Source organism: Dermacentor andersoni, chromosome 6 (assembly GCF_023375885.2).
Source record: "Dermacentor andersoni chromosome 6, qqDerAnde1_hic_scaffold, whole genome shotgun sequence".
NCBI lineage: Eukaryota > Metazoa > Arthropoda > Arachnida > Ixodida > Ixodidae > Dermacentor > Dermacentor andersoni.
In genome coordinates this window covers 111,573,841-111,591,395 of record NC_092819.1, presented here as the reverse complement: position 1 = coordinate 111,591,395, position 17,555 = coordinate 111,573,841, and the positions used below count along the sequence as shown (strand labels likewise).

At 45.0% G+C, this 17,555-nt stretch overlaps 1 protein-coding gene across 2 annotated transcripts in view; it reads left to right on the top strand.

Moving 5' to 3' along the window:
- LOC126522289 (uncharacterized) overlaps positions 1 to 17,555 on the top strand; it is a 140,225-nt gene that overhangs the window by 89,055 nt on the left and 33,615 nt on the right. For both annotated transcript variants that reach the window (XM_055066324.2, XM_055066325.2), the window contains 2 exons: positions 11,177 to 11,313; positions 11,947 to 12,084. In XM_055066324.2, coding sequence (XP_054922299.1) covers positions 11,177 to 11,313; positions 11,947 to 12,084 — 275 coding nt within the window. The remainder of the gene's footprint in view (positions 1 to 11,176; positions 11,314 to 11,946; positions 12,085 to 17,555) is intronic.

The window sequence follows — 17,555 nt, the reverse complement described above, 5'->3', positions numbered from 1 at the left end:
CAGCGTAGCACATGGTGCGTCATCTTCCGACTCGGAGTCATCGTCCGGCAGTGCAGCAGAAACCTGACGAATAATCTCGCCGTCGTCGAGTTCTGCGCATGTCAGTAAAGCAGTGTCAGCACCTGTGAAACTGTCAAATGAGACGGTGTCCGGACTCGCAATGCAACCACTGCGCAGGTCTCGGCAGAACATTTTCCACATCAGTAGGGAGCACATCGGAAGGCGACAAATCTTTGGCCTCCCGGCACCCGCTTGCCGGCATTCCCCAGCGCAGTCTGCGCGGGCACTGTCGGTGCCATTAGACGCTTGACGCGATGTTTCCGTATGCTGCGTTAGATCACCAGAACTTCGACACAGCATACAAAGCAAACACCACCTTGCCGACACCAGTCGCACAAACGAAAAACGTGGCCTACTCGCAGCGTCGTGTGCGAAGAAACAAATCAGCTGCTGGATTGTCTTGACATGGCTTCCTAAGCTGAAACCGGAACTGCTGTAGAACCACTCTATTGAACCAGGAGAAACGATGATGATGAGCGGGGATTTGCAGTAGCGCCACTTCGTGGGGCAGCAAGGAGGCTCCGTTCAAAACAAAAATGGCGTTCAGCAAGTCGAACCATGCACTGGTCAGAGTCGGTGCATGGTGCTCTCGATTGAGTTGGCTCAAGGAGTGTCCGAAAAATCCGACGAGAGGTTGCAAGGTGTCTGGACTTTCAGCAGTTGTTATACATTATGGTCTATGGGGAGAATGGCGGTGCCGCGAAGCAGACCGAATAATCGAACATGTCCGAATTTTTGGTCTGGAAAATCAGTCGGTGACTGTACTATGTTTTACTGCAGTGTTGCATTGTTAATTGTAAAGAAACATTGATCACAGTTATTTCGTATAACAGATATTACAAAATGGTGATTGCATATATAAATGTGATTAGCCTTTACTTTGTTAGCTAGACATAACTACGATACATTCTAATTGAGGTTCAATTACACCATGGTTTATGTGTTCCTCTGTAACTAGACCTTGCTTTCTGTTTGTGTGAGCAGGAGCATCTCGTATTCCTGGCAGATTAGCAGTGCCACTATGATTTTGCCATTAACCCCATAAGTGTTTAATTTTTTTTTTTAATTTCTCAACCAAAAGTGCCTATTTCTTTTTATTGCTGATTTTGAATCATATTGCACTAGAAAGCAACTACTCAATGTTAAAAAAATATATGCACCACATACTAAGTCAAATCAACACAATAGTGTATTTCTGAACGTCACGTAGTATTGGATCTTGCCGTTGTGTGCGGGAGTTGGCTGACCTTGAGGAGGGTTTTGAGATGAAACTGAAGGTTTATTTACATTATTTACAGTAACAACACAAATTAATGAACAATCATAAAGTCATCAATGGCCGGCAGCAAATCGGACACTGCGGCCCGTGGCAAGGAGCACGAAAGAAATGATTGAATGAAGGAATGCATGTCTATTCTCCCTGTCTCTCGCTTTTAACCCCTTTGGTCTTTTGGGGTCACATCATTTTCAGCCAATCGTTGCGCCTGCTCAGATGTCGTCATTTTCCTCCAATGGTAAGCGCCCGTGCAAGTGCTTTCACATTCGGCAGATGGGGTTGCTCCAAGGGCTCCACTGTCGCATGGGTGACTTGTCACCGGCGTTGCCTCATGGCCTGCAAGCGCTTAGCTGGAGGAGACGGGTTGTTCTTCGAACGACCTTTCAGAGCTGCAAAGCAGCTTTACTCGGGACCAAGATCAACTACCTGGAACCGTGCCAGGCTCCCGTTGCACTTTCGGAAAGAGTCAAGCAGAGGTGTAGACAATAGCTCGACGGGCGGCACCTCACGGGGGGGTTGCCAACTTGTCTGACAGGTCCGGAACCGTGTTAGACGCGCTTCTGCACACCTTAATTGGAATGCAACGGCGATTGGATGTGGTCACGGAACTAGAGCGATGCCAGGAAAAGGGTCCGTATCCAACAATAGCAAACCAGCTGCCTGCTGCTAATAAAAGGTACAAACCACATAAAACAGTTGAGAAACTGCTGTGTGTACTCTAGATGGTCATCTCGGGATATCAAATTGAAAGTCTTGCCTGGAATGGCCAAAAATGGATACCAAGGAAGCTCTGCACCAGCATTGTCGACATCAAGCTGCACTCACTAACGAGCACTCGCAATGTTCGCTTCAGAAATATTCTCATCATCACCAGAAGAACTGCTCAATTCAGCATCATTGCTGTCTCCTTCACATCCGGACACAAGATAAGCATCGGTATCCGAATCATCTTCATTGAAAGAAAGATAATAAAGATGAAAAACTTTTTTGTGTTGACGGGCCAGCTATGCATGTGTCGCCGCCACTGGTCGCTATGTTTTCACACAAAAACCGCGTTCCTGCTGCAGGAGAAACCAAAATCGTCAACTAAGTGCTTCCATCTGGCGGGCGACACGCTATCTAAGCTGTAGACAAGCACTTCTCGTCTTAAACACTCAAGAGGAGAAGCTATTCTGGTAGGACAGTTTGGGGATGCTTTGGCTAGGACAAGTTCTGCATGTTACAAACACTTAAAGGGTTAACAGTGCTCTCATTGATATGCTTGTCTGCTAGTGGTTGTTTCAGTGTTTCATAGGCACTTCATCTTCCATGCATCTGTAGTATTAGTTGCATGCGTTTAAGAATGAAAAATCAGTTGGAAGGCTGAATTAGCTTGTGACCAGACTATGCAACTTGAAGGGGTATTCTATTTACTCAAATCTAATGCACAATTTTCCTGCTAAAACGAATCCAAAAATTGCGTGCGAGTTAAAATAGAGTATGACCCTAAATCTGCGTTACCATATTGCCATTTGCATTTAAAAATGGCCACCTCATACGCGCTTTGAGCCTAGCTGCCATAGCTTCCTCCATGTGCTGTATAGTACCTGTGTTTAGGTTAGTCCATAGAGTTTCCTACAATATACTAGAGGGAACTCTGGCGCTGCAGTCATTGGCCCACCATGGGAATGATGAGAAGTGCATGGATTTGTTTGATCTTCGTGCTTGCGGATTCAGACGTTCTTGTGGCTTTGTATATTAGGCTTTATATGCCTTCATTATCGTAAATTTCAGGGCGATCTATACTCTTGGAAGTGCAGAAGATATTGCGAACCCGCACAATCGCTACTCATTGCAATGATTGAGCTTGTCAAGGTGGCCAAATCGAAACACGTCAAGCATCTCAAGGCAATGGCATGCTCACGATAAATTCATAGGGGCATTTCACATTGCCTATCGATGTATGCATCCGTGGCTTATTAGTTTCATTATCGGGGTTCTGTGCTAGAGGTCCTGTACTCGAATCCTGCCGTCGGACAATTTCAATAACGTTTATTTATTTATTACGCAGCACATTGTTGAAAATGACGCGCTTACAAAGTCACAAAGCCGTTTGAATCCAGAATGATGAAGCTTAGGCAAATCCATGCACTTCCCACAATTCCCAAGCTGGTAAAACCGTCCCCATTGCAGCTCCCATAGAAACTAGCACCAGAGTATCCTCTAGTAATTGTGGTAGGAAACTCTATGGGTTAGTCCACCGTCCATCATCCTGTTTTCTGCGTTTGCTCTATCAGCATGGAAGTGCCATCTGCGAAGACACGCCGAATGTTTATCACAATGCTGCAATTAAAAGGAAAGTGATCATATGTGCGAAGACAGGTGGAAATCGGGCCGCATCACAGGCGTTCAGAATTCCCGAAACTTGCATGTGGGACTGGCGCAAACAGGAGAGGCATTCTACTCTGGCGGCGGCTGCGTAGGCACGGCCGCTATCTTGAAAGCGATCTACGATGGGGATAGTCTATGCATCTAGGCGCGCCACGCTGTGTTCTCGTCGCTTAGTTCACGTTGAAGCGAGAGGTCACACGAAGGTCAATTCACTCACTCCTGCTACTGCACTTTCTCATCCAGCATTCTGATAAAAGGTTTCTGGGGTCATTGAGTGGGGCAGGTTCATGTTTGCTTGTGCGCGTGGGGCAGCAAGCTTGTTAATTTAGTTAGTAAGCGAATGTTTAAAAGCTTAGACAGCCAATACAACTACTATCCTTGCTTTTCGTATCATCATCATCATCACCATCATCATCATCATAATCATCATTCTATTTTATGTCCACTGCAGGACGAAGGCCTCTCCCTGCGATCTCCAATTACCCCTGTAACTGCGCCAACCAATTCCAACTAGCACCCGAAAATTTTCTAATTTCTTCGCACAACCTAGTCTTCTGCCGTCCTCTACTGTCTTGGTACCCATTCTGTCGCCCTAATGGTCCAACAGTTGTCTAATCTGTGCACAACATCGCCTGCCCAGTGCCATTTCTTTCTCTTAATGTCAATTAGAATATCGTCTATACCCGTTTGCTCTCTGATCCAAACTGCTCTCTTTCGGTCTCTTAAAGTTATGCCTAGCATTCTTCGTTCCATCGCTCTTTGCGGGGTCCTTAACTTGTTCTCAAGCTTCTTTGTCAGTCTCCAAGTCTCTGCCCCATATGTAAGCACAAGTAAAATGCACTGATTGTATACCTTCCTTTTCACTGATAATGGTAAGCTTCCAGTCAGGAGCTCACAATGTCTGCCATATGCGATTCAACCCATTTTTATTCTTCTGTGAATTTCCTTCTCGTGGTCGGGTTCCCTTTGATTAGGTGACCTAGGTAAACATATTTCTTCACAGACTCTAGAGGCTGACTGGCGATCCTGAACTCTTGTTCCCTTGCCCGGCTATTCATCCTTATCTTGGTCTTCTGGATATTAATGTTGGAACTTACACTCTCCCTGTTAAGGTCCTCAATCATTTGCTGTAACTCGTCTGCAGTGTTTCTGAATAGAACAATGTCATCGGTAAACCGAAGGTTGCTGAGGTATTCGCCGTAGATCCTTACTCCTAAACGTTCCCAGTTTAATAGCTAGAATACTTTTTCCAAGCACGCGTTGGAGAGATTGTGTCTCTTTTCATATAGCTGTCTACTAATTTGCTATCGCAATCGACGCTTCGCCTTTTGGGCGAAACTGCGACTTTCTTTTATTTATCGCAACTTTAGTGCATAGGGAGTAAACCTTTGTCTCTCCAAATGAGAGAAAGTTGTATTTCTGTATGAAATAATGAGGTGCTCTATATCTGCCAACTCTTCCGAATTTTCCATAAAATATATGAATTTCAAGCAGTCTTACGATTTTACGAATCTTGCTTAAAATCTTACGGAAAACATTTTGCCATATTTACTCAAATATAATGTGCACCTTTTTTCTGTTAAAACGGGTCCACAAATTGCATGCGTGTTAGAATCGAGTACGACCCTAAATCCGCCTTACCATATTGCCATCGGCATTCGAAAAATGGCAGCCTCGTATGCGCTTCTAGCCTGGCTGCCGTAACTTCCTCCATGTGCATACCTCCATGTTGTACGTGTAACCAGGCGCTGGTGTAACCTACTCTACGGCCTGTCTTCCCGTTTTCTGCGTTTATTCAATCAGCATGGAAGCACCAACTGCGAAGACACACCTAGTCCACCATGATGCCGCATTTAAAAGGAAAATTATCATGTGCGCGGAGACAGACGGAAATCAGGCTGCGTCACGAGTGTACGGAGTTCCCAAAACTTGCGTGCGGGACTGGCGCAAACAGAAGAATATTTTCGCCAGCAAAGCAACAAGGAAGGGTTTCAGGGGACCGAAGCAGGGCTGCTTCGCCGAAATACAAGAGCTGCTTGCAGAATACGTGCAAGAGCAGCGAGCGGCACAGCAGCCTGTGACGACAGATCTGTTCAAAGTACGGACAATGCAGTTAGCCATACAGAAAGGGCTAATGCAGAGTGACTTCAAAGCGAGCAGGTGCTGGCTATAAAATTTTATGAAAAGTGGAAAGGCTTTTCTCTTCGAAGGCACACAGGGATATGCCGAAAATTGCCTGAAGAATATGAGGAGAAATTGCAGTTTTCAGCAGTACGTATTGAAGTTGCGCCATAGAAATGGCTACCGCTTCGGACAGATTGGAAATGCCGATCAGACGCCGCTCTACTTTGAGATGCCTGCCACCACAACCGTAGAAAAGAAGGGGGCGAAGCAAGCGCGCGTTTTGTCTTCCGGCCGCGAAAAAACTAGATTCACCGCAATGCTTTGTTCCACTGCGGATAGGCACAAGCTGCCCCCGTATCTTATCTTCAGATGGAAGACGCTCCCGAAAGGAATCGTGTTTCCGAGTGGCACGATTGTGCACGCAAATGAATGAGGTTGGATGACCACAGACTTGGTTGCTGACTAGATTGATAACGTTTGGCGGAAGAGACCCAGCGGCAGTTTGGGTCTGCGTGGGATGCTTGTGCTCGACGCATTCAGGTGCCACCTTGACCAGCGCATCAATGACAAGCGGCTGCATGCAACACCGACCTTGTCGTGATACCCGGCAGTGTGACATGGCAACTGCAGCTGCTCGATGCTTGAACAAGCCAGTGTAAAATAGAATTTGGGTACTCTACACCGAATGGCTTGTCAGTGGCTGCCATGAATTCACGCCCGCCAATAAAATGAAGCGTGCCTCGCTGCAGGACTTTGCTGGATGGATGGATGGTGCACGATCTTGTCTGCCATGGTCAACAAGGCCTTTAAAAAGTGTGGTATTTCGAATGCCATGGACGGTACCGAGGATGAAATGCTTTGGTCTGTTGATAGCGATAAGGAGTTGTCTTATAGCAACAACGCGGTGATATCTATTACCCCACACGACTCGTACCGGCGCAGGGAAAATCTTGGCGGCAAGGTATGCCGCTTCTATTTGTGTTTTTATTCATGGCAATTTTAGCGTATTGGGAATAGTTTTTTTTTTTTAATGAGAGAAGATAATATTTCTATATGAAAGCACGAGGTGTGTGGTGTTGTGGAAAACTGGTGCGTCTCACAATCAAGATTTTAATTTCTTTTATTTCTTGGTCACTGAAAATGGGTGCACGTTACAATCGAGGGGGCGTTAGAATCGAGTAAATACAGTATTTCCGAAAAAAAGACAATGTGAAAATATAGCAAAACTACACCCTGGTACCTTGCGCCAGCACGAGAGGGCAATACGTATGCGTGGTATCATCATCAGCAGCTGCAAGGTTGTAGTGACTTATGTCTTCTACTAAGGAGGTCACGAATCCATATCCAAAGCTCAATAGCGCCTCTTGTGCCTCTGCAAACCTGTTGCCATGTTGTTGCCGTTGTTCGTGGGCGCGGAGGTTTGAACTTCAGTCAGCTTCAATCACTGCAGTGTTGGCCTTGCCTTTTGTGTGACCAGCTGTCGCATTGGATGCAGTTCAACTCTGGCATGTAGTGACTTTGCAGTGCAATGGCGGGCTCGAAGCCCCAACAGTACTTCCAAGTGTTTTTGAAATCGTACACGGCAGAATTTCCGTGCTTCATGCCATTGAAGAAAGGGGAGAAGTTCGGATTGTGTGCTTGTGATGTGAACATCTCACATGGTGGCAATTCTGACATCAAGGTCCACATTGCTTTGAAAAAAACATCAGGGATACATGCGAGCTGCGGACAGCCAGCCAAGCCTCGCAAGTTTTGTACGCAGCAACAAAAACCTCGGTGGGATTTGTGCAGAATGCCTCTTCACAGCATTTTTAGTTGAACACAACATCTCGCTGAGTGTCGGTGATCATGCGAGACCGTTTTTCTGGAAGACGTTCCCCAAGTGCGAAGAAGTGATACGCTATGCCTGTGGGCGAATAAAGACGATGTCAATTGTTTGGAAATGGTCACCAACGCGGAGATTCCTTTGCTGGATGCCCTAAAACGGCATGTATTTTCGATCGCTGTGGATGGCAGTAACAATAGGGATACGCAGCTTTGCCCTAATGTTGCGACATATTTTGTTAAAGAAACAAGTAGAGTCGAAAGCCGCCTTCTTTGCCCTTGGGACAATCCAAGGGTAAGCGACGGGTCACAAGATTGCAAATCTGGTTCTGAATGAGATGAAGTCTCGGAATTCGCCTGTTGGAAACCCGTTGGCTATATGTTCGAACAATGCCAATGCCGGTATCGCCAAGAAAAACAGTGTTTCTGCTGTATTGAGAGAGGCTCAACCAAGTTTGATAGGGGTTGATTGTCTGTGCCACCTCATCAACTTGGCTGCCCAAAAAAAGGAGCTTTATGTCTTCCTGTAAAGGTTGATCAGGCTTTGGTTGACATTTTTTTTTACCTAGAGAAAAGCTTGAAATGGAAAGGTCGACTTAAAGAGTTAAAAAAAAATGCATGACGCCGAGGTCAGGAAAATGTTGAAGCATTCACCGACACATTGGCTGTCATTGGGAAAGTGTTTAAGAGGCTGCTCAACCAGTGGAAACCACTAATCAGCTTTTTTTATCTGAAACAAAGCAGTGCAACAAGCAGAGCTTGTTTTTGGAGTCATACCAAATTCCGAAGACTTCCTCACCCAAGAACCCTGCACTGACCCCAAAGTCTGCTACACATCTTCACAAGACTGCTACAGGCCTCGGGAAAGAAAGCACCGACGGCGATGAACGAGAGGAAAGGAGCTCATTCTGGACCTCAAGCAAAAAAAACTGAAACTTCATACCAAGGATTCTGGGGAAGCCAGCCACGTCACCTGTGAGGAGCGCCTGTTTTATTTTTTGTCGTCGGAGCTAAACGGGCCATGCTGTCTTTTTCTCCAAAATGTTATACCGCTTTTTAAGAAGGCAAACTGCCTTCTTCAACCGTAGGCTCCTCAGATTCATGTACTGAGGGGCCTCTTGAACTGCCTTTTCGAGGTTCTCCTGACTATATTTGTGCACTCAAATGTTGTCAAGGCATGTCATTCATTGGTGGAAGTTGACTATGGAGCTGCAGAGAACCAGAAAGGTGATGAAGACAGTCATTGGCAGCACAACCTGCTCTGTGGTTGAGACACTGAGCTGCATTGAGAGAGAGCAGTTCTTCCCTGCTCTACGTCTTTACTCAACGGCAGCATGCAATTACATTCGCCACAAATTCCCGCTAGAAGACGTCAATCTCAATATGGCTGAAGTTGCTCAAGTACAAGCTCTGGAAACTGCTTCATTCAACAGCATACATCATTTTATTATGGTGTTCCCTGCTATCCTACCCCAGCAGAGTGGCGAATCAAAAGAAGCAATTGATGAACTCTAAGTCGAATTTGCTTACTTGCAAGCATATCAAGTTCCAGCCGACATACTGAATGAGCCAAGGTGCGACGTGCAGTGGTCACAATTAGGAAGCAGTCGAAGTGCCGACGGATCTCTCAGGTTCCACAGAATTTCAGTGGTTATGCTAGGTATTCTCACCATTCCCCACAGCAATGCTGAATGTGAGAGAATATTCAGTGCTGTGTATAAAACTCGAAACGGAGTTTCGCTCATCTGTGTGTGAGAAAACACTAGAAAGTCTGCTGATGGTCAAAGGGCACCAGAGTGGTACTTGCTTTGAGCAAATCTACACGGAGAAGTTTCTGAAGCAGGCAATGTCGGTAACAGCAAAATCATTGCAAAATTGTGCCCCAGTGGAGTTTTCGCTCTTAACTCTCCAAGACACGGATTTCATTTGCAGTTGTGAAAACGTGAGTAAGCTTGTCGCAAAAGGTAAACCCCTTAACCCCCCTCGCCGCGATAGTTTTACGAGTTTCCAAATCTTCAGGTTAGCAGGTATGGGTGCACGGTACGGTAAAGGACTTCCCTCTTCTTTAGGTCACTGCAAACTGGGGCTGGTTACAATTGAGGGCTTTCTTTTTTTTTTTTTGTCACAGGAAATGGGTGTGTGCAACAATCGAGGGCGCTATAGAATCGAGTAAATACAGTAGTTCTTGAAGAAATAATTCTGGAGCCTGACCTGTAGCACATGTCAAGATCCAGGATTGTCACGATTACACTCATGACAATGTGTCCCCTTGGGTGCCAATGACAAGTTGACCTGTCACGAAGTTTCTGCAAACGTTTACAACTTTTCAATACCATAAACGCTTTGCCACTACAAAAGTAAGGTCAGTAAGCTCTTTCTAAAAGCGTTTAGGTTGTATATTTCTTGCACCATACTAGAGGGAACTCTGGCATTGCAGTCGTTGACTCACCATGGGAATGATGGGAAGTACATGGGTTTGTCTGATCTTTGTGCTTATGGATTCAGACATTCTTGTGGCTTTATTTATTATGCCTTATATGCCGTCATTGTCGTTAATTTCAGAGGAATCTATACCCTTCAAAATGCAGAAGACGCTGCGAACACGCACAATCGCTACTAATTACAAGGATTGAGCTTGTCGAGGTGGCCCAATTGAAACTTACATTGAAATTTACATTGCCTAACGATGCATGTGTCCGTGGCTTAATGGTTTCAATATTGAGCTTCTGTTCTAGAGGTCCTGTATTCGAATCCTGCCGTCGGACAATTTTAATATTCCTTATTTTAATATATATATATATCACCTGTATGTGCATCACCTGTATCACCTGTATGCTGTGCAGCCAACGTGCCTTTCTGCAAACCCTGTTTTCCTTTTCTTTTCCTTATGTGCTAATAGAGGTTGCACTATCTTGTACTTTTGAAAGCTAAATAACACACAATGACATTTCCTATATTTTTTTACAAAAACAGTAAAAGTGCCATAGGTATTCCTGGTAATATACTTTTAAAAAATGCAAGAAAAATGCAGCCATACAAAAACCTGCAGTTAAATTTTCGAAATTGTTTATTGCAGTTAAGGGGTAAGCTTGGCAATTTGATATGTCTGCAGATTTGTGTAGGTGACTGTTCATATCCTCGTGGGTTTCAGATTTCGGTTTATGGTAATAAAGGGAATTGAAGGGTCATTGGAGTATTTTTTCCCCCTTATTTTTATCAGCCCATGCACAACTAAGAAAAGTGTGTTGATTTGTATTTTCCTAGGTATGTCGACTTTCGCCTATTATGTTACACCTTCAGTCTTCTTGGGAACATAAAGGAAATTTCTGGCACTTCTGTTCCTTGCTTTACTGTGACAGTAGCATGTGCTCGCCTTTGTGAAATTGTGACCTCTCATTTGAACTTCAAGTTTGTCTTGCTTCCTGCTTTTTTTTGCAATTGGGAACTTCTGTGACTGGGCAGTATTTTGGGTGTCAACCATCCATCAAAGATCCTCTCTCACCTTCTCATCCCTCCCCACAGCTCGCTAAGCAGCCTAGGCCTGAGTCCTCGCAAAGGACGGCGGGGTTCCAGTCGTCGGCTTCCACAGAGTTCCTGGGGTCCTGTGGCTCGACCATTCCGCCTCTCTGACAAGCTCCTCATGGTCAAGCCTCTGGAGGGTGGGTACCTTGCACTGGGCCACATCTTCGTGGACAGCGTTGCCAACCATCTGTCTTGCCAGGGAAACCCTGAATTGGTAGCCAACGCTGCAGAACACTGAGAAACTTGGCAGGAAGCTAAGGGCCGGCACAGCGAATGATGGAGCAAGAAGTGATAGCCATAACAGTAGAAAACATAAAGGCAGTAGCGTTAACTAAAGTGTGGGTAGGTCATTTCTTAGTCTATATTCTAGTTGAGCATAGAGCAGATAACTGGTTGTCAATTAGAGTGACAGAATGGATGTCAAGGAAAGTGACACACTTAAATTTAAGGGTTGCAATGAGATTAAAAAGTAATGCAATTGAGAAATTTGCAGCCATGGCATAGTTGACCAATGTAGGACAAAGGTATGATTAGAGATCACTTGAAGAGACCTTTGTCTTGCAGTAAACTTGGAACAGGCTGATGATATTTAGAGGACCGCTCAATTGTTAAGTTACTTTTGGAGTCACAGTGGCTGCATTCAGTCTTGTTACCACTGTATCCCACAGGCCAAGGCAGCACAGGTACCTTGAGAAAGCCACTGATGCCATTTTTTCTATGACCTTGCACGACGCTGCAGCCAGGCAACCAAACTCAGCTTATTGATGCAGGTTCGGAGCTGCTCAAGCAATGGCAGCGTCTGGCAACACCTGGGCTCAGCGACTTCTTCGAAGACCAAGGGTCGGGGGTCAGGCTAAAAGGCGGTCTCCCAGTACAGCCACCTCTGGAGGCTGTGCAGGAATCCCCAGGTAGGTGTATATAAAGCTTCACAAATATGCTTTGTCTACATGGGCTCCTGTAATAGGAAGTTGGAATTGCACTGATGATTTGGCAATAGCAGACGCCCTAAGTGATTCTTTTGATGTACCACTAGTGATACTGTAATGAAGCAGACGCGAAGCAGACCAAGAAGATGCTTCAAATGGCCCGTGGAGCGAATGAGTGGCGGAAGGAGGACAAGAACAGAAAGGACCTACACATTGAGGAATGAATGGGAAAGGAAGCGTGCTGCCGCCGTTTTGAAGGAGCTTGAGCTCAAAAAACACAATGTTGGCTGATGCTGAGATGCAGGTGTCCTTCATCCAAACCAATATAAACTCTTTAAAAGCAGTGAAACAACCCTGAGGCGTCGTGCGCGAGCTGAGAGTATGTCAGTACAGTTGAGGTTGACTTACAAGCTGTTGAGAGAGAATCTAAATTGTGGCAAAGTTCGGGCCTCATACCACTGAGCTTGCTATCAGTTGATAGAAATAGCTCATATTCGAAAATATTTGCTTCTGTATGCATTTCCTTGTTATTCGTATTTTAGAATATCCGACTTGATTTGCAATTTTTTTCGAAGACATTTTATTTTCTGTGCATTTTACTAACCCCTCCCTTCTATTCTCTTTTTGAATAACATAAACACTACTCCTTAGTATTCAAATTGGATTAAGTCATTTTTTTTATTTTTTCATATGCTTACTAGAGAGTGACAGCATTGGGCAATATGGTTTCAGCTGGTCTTTACATAAAATATAAAATATAGTTCTGCATCACTCAGGCAATTTCGCAAAGGCACTGAGGGAAAACCTGGAAAACTCAGGGAATTTGGAAATGTCAACTTGGTAGACACCCTGATGTTGTCCTTAGCAATCCTTTCGCTGACTTCTGTAATTGGTCTAAAGCATGGCGGATGAATATCACCTTTTCCAAAACTGTCTCCATGTCCTTTACACGCCGCTCATGCCCTTCCTTCTTTGCGTATGCCTTTAATAATATCGCTTTCAATAGAGTGTTCGAATTCAAATATCTAGGTATCCTTCTAACACATGATATGTCATGGTCGAAACACATTGATGTCACCTGTAACAAGGCCCTTAAACGACTAGGTTAGTTACATCGTACGCTGCGTCTTGCTCCTTAAGAAACTAAACTACGAACACACAAAACCCTCATTCGCCCCGTCCTCAAGTATGACTGCGTTGTATGGAATCCATTCAGACACTGTGACATCACAAAACTAGAATCAGTGCAAAAAAAGGCAGTGCGTTTTGTTTGTAGGAGATATGACAAGGGCTTTTCACCATCTCTCTTCCCCTACTTGGTCTCACTACACTTGCAGAGCATCGGAAACTTAAATGCCTAAAATTTCTTCACACGTTAATCAGTTCTCCTCGTCTGTTTTCTCTGAATAACTACTTGACCTTTTCCAAACCCTCATCTATGAGGAGTCACCACACTCTAAATATCTCAACCTTTTTTGCCTGCAGTGATTCCTTTAAATACAGCTTTTCTCCTTCTACAGTCGAAGTCTGCAATTCATTATCGGGAAACATCCATTCACTACCACTGAAATAATTAACTCAAGCTTGTTTATAAATGTTTGTATGTTTCTTGTTCATACCACTCCTGCAATAGCCTTACTGAGGCTGCAGTATGTATGTATAAATAAATAAATACACTCAAACCTCGACATATCAAACACGCATATATAGAATTATTGCGCATATCGAACACTTCCTATATCACCTGGAAAATCGCATGCACTTTCAATTTTTTGTTTCGAACAGGGTCGGACGTAAAATGGATATATTGAACTCCACCACCCCAGACTACATGCGCTCCGTTCACAGGCGGTGAGCTTTCCCACAACACCTTCGAAGATAACAGTGGTACGATAGGCGTTCCCGACTGCTGCAATCGCAGCAGTCGCAGATCGAGCAGTTCACTATATCAAGGTTCAACTTAAATAAATAAATCAATGAATGAATAAAGTTCTGGCAGTGCAGTAGCGGTGTTTGGGACATGAATTGTCACATGACCTCCTTTAAATAAATGTAGCCAATACAAGTACGTTAAACTTCGTTATAACAGTCAGTAAAATCGGAAATTTGCTTCATTATATTTATATTTGATTGTTTATGCAAATAAGTACAGTCGCCAATGGATTTTTCTTCACGGAAGGGGCTGCAACATATTCCGAAGTATCAGGCAATTGCCAAAAGCAAACTCGAAGGAGAAAAAATTATAATTTTATTCATTTTGCAAGTACGAGATGAAAGATACACTTTCGCGCCATGTCAATAATATCTTCACTTAGGCAGTGTGACCCGCCGTGGTTGCTCAGTGGCTATGGTGTTGGGCTGCTGAGCACGAGGTCGCGGGATCGAAACCCGGCCACGGCGGCCGCATTTCGATGGGGGCGAAATGCGAAAACACCCGTGTACTCAGATTTAGGTGCACGTTAAAGAACCCCAGGTGGTCAAAATTTCTGGAGTCCTCCACTACGGCGTGCCTCATAATCAGAGAGTGGTTTTGGCACGTTAAACCCCAAAATTATATTATATTAGGCAGTGTGAAGTGAAGCCAGCCACACTTTCACATCCACTCCATTCCCACCAATGACAGTGTCGCTGGCAGTGGGACAATAATCATTACCATCATCATCGTCATCATTATCAGCCTGGCTACGCCCACTGCAGGGCAAAGGCCTCTCCCATACTTCTCCAACTACCCCGGTCATGTGCTAATTGTGGCCATGTTGTCCCTGCAAACTTCTTAATCTCATCCGCCCACCTAACTTTCTGCCACCCCCACCCCCTGCTACGCTTCCATTCTCTTGGAATCCAGTCCATAACCCTTAATGACTATCGGTTATCTTCTATCCTCATTACATGTCCTGCCCATGCCCATTTCTTTTTCTTGATTTCAACTAAGATGTCATTAACTCGCGTTTGTTCCCTCACCCAATCTGCTCTTTTCTTATCCCTTAACGTTACACCCATCATTCTTCTTTCCATAGCTCATTGCGTCGTCCTCAATTTAAGTAGAACCCTTTTCATAAGCCTCCAGGTTTCTGCCCCGTACGTGAGTACTGGTAAGACACAGCTGTTATACACTTTTCTCTTGAGGGATAGTGGCAACCTGCTGTTCATGATCTGAAAATGCCTGCCAAACGCACCCCAGCCCATTCTTATTCTTCTGATTATTTCAGTCTCATGATCCGGATTCACGGTCACTACCTGCCCTAAGTAAATGTATTCCCTTACCACTTCCAGTGCTCAGTGCTTCGCTACCTATCGTAAACTGATGTTCTCTTACGAGACTGTTAAACATTACTTTAGTTTTCTGCAGATTAATTTTTAGACCCATCGTTCTGCTTTGCCTCTCCAGGTCAGTGAGCATGCATTGCAATTGGTCTTCTGAGTTACTAAGCAAGGCAACATCATCAGTGAATTGCAAGTTACTAAGGTATTCTCCATTAACTCTTATCCCCAATCCTTCCCAATCCAGGTGTCTGAATACCCCCTGTCAACATGCTGTGAATAACAATGGAGAGATCGTGTCTTCCTGCCTGACGCCCTTCTTTATTGGGATTTTGTTGCTTTCTTTATGGAGGACTACGGTTGCTGTGGAGCCGCTATAGATATCTTTCAGTATTTTTATATACGGCTCGTCTACGCCCTGATTCCGTAATGCCTCCATAACTGCTGAGGTTTTGACTGAATCAAACGCTTTCTCTTAATCAATGTAAGCTATATATAAGGGTTAGTTATATTCTGCACATTTCACTCACCTGATTGATAGTGTGAATATCGTCTATTGTTGAGTAGCCATTATGAAATCCTGCCTGATCCTTTGGTTGACAGAAGTCTGTGTTCCTTATTCTATTATTCGCGAACACCTTAGTAAATACTTTGTAGGCAACGGATAGTAAGCTGATCGGTCTAATTTTTCAAGTCTTTGGCGTCCCCTTTATTATGGATTAAGATTATGTGGTCGTTCTTCCAAGATTCCGGTACACTTGAGGTCATGAGGCATTTCGTATACAGGGTGGCCAGTTTTTCTAGAACAATCTGCCCACCATCCTTCAACAAATCTGCTGTAACCTGATCCTCCCCAGCTGCCTTCCCCTTTTGCATAGCTCCCAAGGCTTTCTCTACTTCTTTTGGTGTTACTTGTGGGATGTCAAATTCCTATTCCCTCTTCCATTATCATCGTGGGTGCAACTGGTACTGTATAAATCTCAATAGAACTCCTAAGCCACTTGAACTATCTTCTCCATATTAGTAATTATATTGCCTGCTTTGTCTCTTAACGCATACATCTGATTCCTGCCTATTCCTATGTTGAATTCCAATGGTGGAGTCGGAGCAACCGACAGACTCCGCGAGCGAGCACTCGACTCTGACGTAGAGCAACGCCTCCAAATCCGCGAGTGGAACACAGCCTGCACCGCCGGAGCGAAGCGGAACTTCTGTCGCCGAGTTACCCAGGATACCTTGCGTGTTGTCATTTCCTTCCGCTGTTTGCTCCCAGCACCGCCGCACCGGTCACTTGTCTCTTCAGCGCCGCTCACCTGTTTTTCTTAAAGTGCGGAATGGATATCTCGCCAAGCGTGCAGCAGCTTTTGCTTCCTCGCGAGTCGTGGCGCCTCCCAGCAGACAAACGTGGTAAAGGAAATACGTCACGCAGAGTTCCGGTCCACTCCGCCGATTTTGGCGGAGCATCCTTTTCTGCTCCACGGAGTGACTCCCGCTCTGAATCCACTCCGACTCTCTCATTGGAACACCGTACTCCCGCCCTCACTCGGCCATTGGAACAAACTTGCTCCGAAACGAGCAGAAAAACTTGCTCCGACTCCGCCATTGGAATTCAACACTAGTTTCTTCTTCACTGCTTTTAGGCTTCCTCTGTTCCTGAGAGCATGCTCAATTCTATCCATATTATACTTCCTTATGTCAGCTATCTTACGCTGTCGTGAGAATGCTATTGTGAAAAGGTGCTGGCGGCAAGGAGCGAATGCTTTGTCCGCCTCTCGCTTCAGTGCGTCTCCAAAACTAAAGATTATGCAACCTCCACCAGTAAATGTGCGGGAAGACAGCACGATGCCATGCCACCTCAGCTTGCCCAGTCTTTGCATACATGGCAGCTTATCGCTAAAACAGGTTTCAGCCATGCTGACAACCCTGAGAAGCCAGCTGCGCTAGTGCTCTCTCGGTCCCTTCGGATTGGACAGGTGCATTTGCAAGCTGTAAAATTGCTTTCCCATGTGCTGGAAAAAAAAAAAACGAAAAATGTACAAGCCGGGAAAAAATATAATTCAAAGTCACTAATAAAATTGACAGACTGAACTGCAGCGACATCTACGTAATGTGAAGCATTGTGCGAATCATTGCAGCAGGAGACTGACACTTGCCGAGCTAGTGAGGCCCTAGGGGCCCGAGACACACCCTGT